At 39.5% G+C, this 7,275-nt stretch overlaps 1 protein-coding gene across 1 annotated transcript; it reads left to right on the top strand.

Moving 5' to 3' along the window:
- The first annotated feature begins 295 nt into the window (after positions 1-295).
- Positions 296-5,522, top strand: kcnf1b (potassium voltage-gated channel, subfamily F, member 1b). The gene has a single exon (XM_043677841.2). It carries the CDS (start codon positions 1,019-1,021, stop codon positions 2,480-2,482), a length of 1,464 nt encoding a protein of 487 aa, XP_043533776.2. The 5' UTR covers positions 296-1,018; the 3' UTR covers positions 2,483-5,522.
- Positions 5,523-7,275: the final 1,753 nt, after the last annotated feature.

Genomic DNA, 7,275 nt, shown 5'->3' with positions numbered 1-7,275 from the left:
AAACGTGTAATGTTTTTGCTAGCTTTGTGAAATAAATATTTTGCCCTGATAATGTGTAGACATTTAATGCAATTGGTCAATTGCTGTAATTGGACACTGTAGGGAAGCTGACTTTGGTGTTGAACATTAATAGAGTCATAAACGACAGTGCTATGAATTATAACTAATTTGTTCTTAAGCATCGAGTAAAAGAAGAAAAACCTGTGTTGAATTAGTTCAGCGGAATATAAAATTACGCTTTGCGTATGACTCACCAACTGTTATAGCTAAGTTTGGTATATCGGCTTGGTGATTTTGCGTTTGCTTTGTAAAATATGAAGAGGATAATAGATTTTGCCGTATCACTAACTGTTTTCAATCGCTGTGCAGTTTTTTTCACCAGCAGGGAGCGTGGCTTGCTTCTAGCTGCTACAGTTGGTTCATATTATCTCGTGTGGATGGGAAGAATTTCAATGCGCGTCCAAGAGACAGATTATGTTACCTTTCTGATCCGATCTGTTGACATTCTCCAGTGCTGTGGATTGCAGTGACAAAATTCGCTTCACTCATTGTCGTCAAATAAATCGTCTTAAAGTCTTTTTTCTTATAAATCAAACTGACTACGGGAAAGACAGCTTTCTTCAAACTCCACGTTTGCCAGGTTTTGTTCTGGTTTCACGAGATTAGCAACATGACAGATTGCCTGGTGTCCCGTTAATTGAATATATCTCATTAATCAATTGCTAGAGAGGATGACGTACTGTTGGTTGGCTCTCCTCTGAGGGTTATAAGTAGGCGATTCCAACTTCCAACGGTGAGTTTTGATCTAAAACGCTTTCTTCACCATCCTTCCCTCATTTGTGAAGCCACTTCCCCCGATTCTATTCTGGTGGATTGGTGTGTGTGTTTGTGTGTGTGTATATACATGTATACATTTCAGGAAATACCGACAACATCGATGCAAGTTGGAGTTGCGTTCAGACATTTCTCAAGGGAGCGAGAAGTGTGTTGGCTAAACTTGATTTAATGTGAAATACTCATGAGCATGGGGACGGAATCGAGAAGCCCGAGTACTGATCAGTTAGACACTTGGGAAGATCAGGAGATGGTGGTGAATATTGGCGGCGTGCGGCATGTTCTGTACGGGGATGTTTTGAACCGATACCCGGAGAGCAGGCTGGCGAAATTGCTCAACTGCAGCGGCTACGAAGCGATCTTCGCCCTTTGCGATGACTACGATCCCAGCAAAGGAGAGTTCTACTTCGACAGAGACCCGGACTCATTCAAATGTGTCATGGACGCTTACTATTTCGGGGAAATCCACATGAAGAAAGGGGTGTGCCCCATTTGTTTCAAAAATGAGTTGGACTTCTGGAAGATCGAAGTGGACTTTTTGGACGAATGTTGCAAATGCCTCTTAGGCGAAAAAAATGAAGAGTTGGAAGAAATCGCAAAACAAGTGCAGCTTATTTTGGCCGACCGGGGCAAATCGGCTGACAGCTGTTGGGGGAAATCTCAGAAATTCCTCTGGAAACTGATGGAAAAACCCGACTCGTCCTGCCTGGCCAGAGTGGTTGCAGTTCTGTCTTTTCTGTTCATCTTAATTTCATCCGTGGTGATGTGTGTTAGCACCATCCCTGATCTCCAAGTGACTGATGAGGAAGGGAGTCCTGTGGAGCATCCAGTGCTCGACTGTATCGAGACTGCTTGTATCGGCTGGTTCACAGCCGAGTATGTGCTCAGGTTGATGGCAGCCCCCAACAAGCTCAAATTTGTCCTGTCTTTCATGAACATCATCGATGTGCTCACCATTCTGCCTTTCTACGTGAGCCTGATCTTGACCACAGTCGGGGCTTCCCTCATGGAGCTGACTAATGTGCAGCAGGCGATCCAGGCCCTTCGGATCATGCGGATAGCGCGGATTTTTAAACTTGCGCGCCATTCTAGCGGTCTCCAAACACTCACGTACGCACTGAAGAGAAGCTTCAAAGAACTGGGTTTACTGCTCATGTACCTGGCAGTTGGCATTTTCGTTTTTTCCGCTTTGGGCTTCACCATGGAACAAAGCCACCCCGAAACCCTCTTCAAAAGTATCCCCCAGTCCTTTTGGTGGGCGATAATCACCATGACCACTGTTGGATACGGGGATATTTACCCAAAGACAACACTGGGGAAACTCAACGCGGCGATTAGTTTCCTCTGCGGCATAATAGCCATCGCACTGCCGATCCACCCTATCATAAACAATTTTGTTCGCTACTACAACAAGCAAAAGGTCTTGGAAACGGCTGCAAAACACGAACTCGAACTAATGGAGTTGAATGCTAAGAACGGAGAGAGTGGACTTTCCGGAAAAGAACATATAGACATTGTGGTCACGAAAACCAACAGCAATAGCAACCTTTCGCTGACTAACAGTCTGCTAAATTCTTACAACGACACTTTCATTCCGCTTCTGCCAGAGGAAAAATTGCATCGAAATAGGCTTCAAAGCTGCAAGTGAAATAACAATGTACTAATATAAAAAAATGTGGACATGTGCAGTCTTATTACATGTATTAGAATGCAGAATCTCGATCGTCTTAGGCCTCGTCAAGCATCGACACTTCAGACATTTATAACTATGCATGCTTGATACCAAGATCACTATGAATGAATATTAGTCATAATAAACTATACTTATGTAATCATTTGGCACAGGATTATTTAGCTTTTGAGAAAATGATTTTCATCAGCATCAAATACAGTTGGAAATTTTCCATTGGAAATTTTAAAGTTAGCCTTTAATTCTAATTAAGTGAAAAGAGACCTATAAACTTGAATTGTTGCATAAAGTCACAAAGTATCCTCCAGACAAAAACTCCATGATGAATATTGGGAGTGGTTAGGATATTTTAACGTCTTGACTCATACTTACAGACTTTTAAATTATAATACACGCTGTAGTATGGCAATAAATTCCGAATGTATCATGAACATTGTGGGGCCCAACATAAGAGATCTGTGATAAACGTTGATCATTGTCAAGTAATAATTGTAAAGAATAATTGCCAATTGATGTCTATATATCGTTAACAAAGAAATGAGCATGCTTCAAGTTATAAAAAAACTCCAAATGTTTGAAAATAAAATACAAATCGAAAATACCGTATAAATTCATTTGTAAAGATAAAGGGCACATTATGGACTTTGTGTCAATGCTGAATCAAAAGTTCACCACATTTTAGAAAAAAATAATATAAAATGTTTATAAATAATTGTTTGGAGGTTTTTAATGCCTCCAAATCAAATCAAATCAAAATGCTCAGTATTCATGCAATGAATTAGTAGTTAGACATTTAATCCATTTGAATGTACAACTTCTTTTGGAAAATCAACTAATAAAAATTCAGATTCAATTTTGATGGCATGTTCAGCACAATAAATGGCACAGAGTGCAATTATTTCAACATGCAATGTTTGAATAATGAAAATACTGTTATCGAATAATGCAAAATGTGTGTGCTGGTCACATCCAGTTGGCATATTTGTGTTTAGAGTCACAGAGTTGTACAGCACAGAAACAGACCCTTCAATCTAACTCATCCACGCCAACTGGATATCTCAACTTAATATAGTCCCATTTGCCAGCATTTGGCACATATCCTTCTAAACCCTTCCTATTCATGTACACAAGATGCCTTTTAAATGTTGTAATTGTACCAGCCTCCACCGATTCCTCTGGCAGCTCATTCCGTACATGCCTCACCCTCTGTGTGAAAAAGTTGTCCCTTAGGTCCCTTTTAAATTTTTCTCCTCTCACACTAAACCTAGGCCATCTAGTTCTGGACTCCCCCAGTCCAGAGAAAATACCTTGTCTAATTATTCTATCCATGCCCCTCATGATTTTATAAACCTCTATAAGATCATCCCTCAGCCTCCGATGCTTCAAATTATTTTTAGAATAATCACTTTTTTATATTTAATAGTATCAATAATATTCTGGATGTTTTGTTAACTGTTAATGTAAATAATGCTCCAAACTCCAGGCGCTTGTTAGTTTGGAATGGCAGTTTTCCATATTGTCCAGTTTTTGTTGTAGAAATGTCCATAGCACAACACTTACATTATCTCTCCACTGATCTTGTCACAGTGTCAGTCTTTATTAGCTATACCTGTATCAATGCTTTCTGTTTGATTCAGTTGACTTTATAGAATGTCAATTTCAACTGTGTTTTTGAATAGTTAACAATATAATTGCTACTTGCAACATGCACACATTATGCTAGTGCTAATTGGACAATACAGTCCAAATATAACAGATGTGTCTGACATAGTGATTGCATTTATCTGTAATGCAATAAAAATCTTGCATCAGTGCAAACTCCATATCAGCTTTTTCATTGTAAATTGTTATGTCTATTTTTATAATAGAAATAACTTTTGCAATCTTGTCATTTTGCAATGCTATCACCGACAGGAGAGTGTAATTACATGACATGTTTCCATAGACAACTTCTGATATTAACATTGACATAAGAATTCATCATTCTTTCTGAAAATAACAGGATGTATTTTAAGAGAGTTGAATGTGTTTCAGTTGCAGCAGACCAATCACATGGCTTTCTGAGGATTTTAGGCTTCCCCCATCGTGTATTGGATACCTTTGGTTGCATCCATGTCACTTTGTAGGCAGCAAATGTCAGGCCTGAAATGTAATGTAATTGAAAGGGATTCCAGTTTCTCAGTGTTAAGTTGATATATGACCACATGCCATGTATCATGGGGGTGAATATCAACTACCTTACCAGCATGCCTTAAATTACTGATATTCCACAATTTCACTTGCATTTGAGCTCCCATGTCAAAACAGAAGGTGATGTTTGGGTGATGAAGGCTCGACTTTGATGATATGGCTGATGACTCTGGTCTACAGCCCATTGACATGTAAGCAGCATATGTGCAATAGGATGCTGTAAACAAAATGTGATAGAGAAAGTAATTGGGTGTTGAAATAAAACATTAGTTGCTTGGACTGATAATGAGCATCATGGCTATCTGATCCTATTGCTATTATCCTCCCTATATTTTCTTCTACAAGGTGATGAATGCTGTGAGAGAAATTAAATAATGGGAACACTGAAGTTATTCTCTTTGATCCCTGCTCCATGCTTTGTTCCATAGTTAGTGACTCCAACACTTACCCTACCTGCCATTTGCCATTTCGACCTTATTTTTAAATGAAGTTGACCCTCTCTATCTCTGTAATCTCCTCATGGTTGGTGGTGGGGGAAATGTGCATCTACAATGTTAGATAAAGTGTCATTTAAATAGTCTGTTTGGCCCTAGAGTAGGTTGGGCTTCTTGAATGTTGCAGAACTCATTATGGCATGTTGAGTGTTCACTTGGTTATAGAACTTGTTTTTGTGGGCATTGAAAATGGTTGTTCAATGGAACATAATACATTAAAAGTACTCTGATTAAAACTGCATTAATTTTTTAGGTTAAAGTTGACATGTTTGTTCAAATTCCGAAGATTACAAGATTATAACATAATTTGTGAATGATGAAATCTGTATTGATGCAAAAATCCTGGTGCTTTAAAGATACGTATTGATTGGACAAATAAAAAACACCGAGCAGAATTCTCCCAGCTCAGTGGAGATGAATTTGGGGGGAAATCCTGAAAATTAACATTGATCACAATGCCAACCTCTTCTTACTCTCTTCCAGTTTCCATGGGGTATGATTGCAAACGAGGGACCCAGTGAGATTGGCAAGAAATTGTTGAAGTACTTAAGACATTAAAAAAAAACATTTTAGTGCTGAATTGTGGATTTTACAAACAAGGGACCTGCGTAACAACAACTCACCAGGGAGGCAAGTACATATCAGGCAAACTTTTTCAGTGAAACTGACAAGCTATGATGGCTTTGGTCAATTACACTGGAGAGTTCTAACAATGGCCTACTCGTCAAAATGTTTGTTGTCTCAGAATGCCTTTACTACTGTATGGGCAATCGCCAACTTGCTGGAAGATATTTCTCCTGTATAGCACTTCACTGGCCTACAGTAGTTGCAACAGCTGACAAATGTCACCATAGCATGGGAGCAGCTTACACAACTCCGGGTTTCATTTTAGCTGAGAGCCACGTCTACTGTTCCAGTAACCGTAGAACCAATTCCAACAGCTGCCTTCCAGTTGACTACACGTTATAAAAACATACAAATTTGCAACAGAAGCAGGCCATTGGCCTCGAGTCATTCAATAAGATCGTGACTGATCTATTGGTGCTTCAAATAACACATTCCCATCTACGATTCCCTTGCCAAACACAAATTGAACCAGGGATGATGGTAATGGTTGAGTGGCGATATGCTAGGTCATGAGATTGCATATTGTGTTGCTACTGTTGGATGTCCAATCTTCAGTCACTAGATCTGTTCAAAGTCTATCCCATTTAGTGTTGTGATAGTGTCACAAAACAATGCATGTTATTCTTAATGTTAAGGCTTGACTTTGTTTCCACAAGAACTATGCCATAGTTGCCCTTACCATTAATGTCGTGGACAGCTGCATCTGCTGCAGACAGAATGGTGAGGATGAGGTCAAGTCTGTTTTTCCCTCTTGTTGGTTTTCTCATCAAATGCTGCAGCCTGAGGCCAGTTTCCAGCTCTTTGCATTTTACTCCTTGTAGGTCTGGTCTCACCCACAAGAAGAAACATTATTTCCATATTCACTTGGTCAAGGCTAGTCAGGATCTTATATACTGCAGTTGTCCCAGTCCTGATGAAGAGTTCTGGCCCGAAACATCGACTCTCCTGCTCCTCCAATGCTGCCGAACCTGCTTGCCTCTTCAGCTCCACATTATGAACTCTTATATACTGCAGTAAAGTTGTTCCTTACTCTTCTACGCTCCAGTGAAAACAAACTCAGTCTGTCCAATCTTTCCTCATAAGGCGATCTGCTCATTCCAGTCACCAATCTGGTAGACCTCTTCTGAAATCCTGTGAATACATTTATAACCTTACTTAAATAAAGAGTTCAAAACTGCACACTGTATTTGAGATGAGTTTAACCATTGCCCTGTCTAATTCAAGCATAACATCCTTACTTCTTATGTCCAGTTCCTCTCATAATAAAGGTTAACATCCCATTACCCTTCTTAATTACTTGCTGTCCCTGAATTCTAACATTTTGTTACTTATGCAGTTGAATATACACTGCACCTCAGAATTCTATAGTCACTCTCTGCACTTGTACTCCTCCTGCCAAGGTGAACAATTTCATATTTTCCCATATTATACTCCATCTGA

The sequence above is a fragment of the Chiloscyllium plagiosum genome, unplaced genomic scaffold, assembly GCF_037043375.1.
Source record: "Chiloscyllium plagiosum isolate Xiang-an unplaced genomic scaffold, Cpla_swu_hap1 HiC_scaffold_3, whole genome shotgun sequence".
NCBI classification, from domain to species: domain Eukaryota; kingdom Metazoa; phylum Chordata; class Chondrichthyes; order Orectolobiformes; family Hemiscylliidae; genus Chiloscyllium; species Chiloscyllium plagiosum.
This window is presented reverse-complemented; position numbering and strand designations above follow the sequence as displayed.

Excerpts from the sequence above, each read along its gene's own strand:
- kcnf1b (XM_043677841.2), top strand. The coding sequence starts at position 1,019 with ATGAGCATGGGGACGGAATCGAGAAGCCCGAGTACTGATCAGTTAGAC.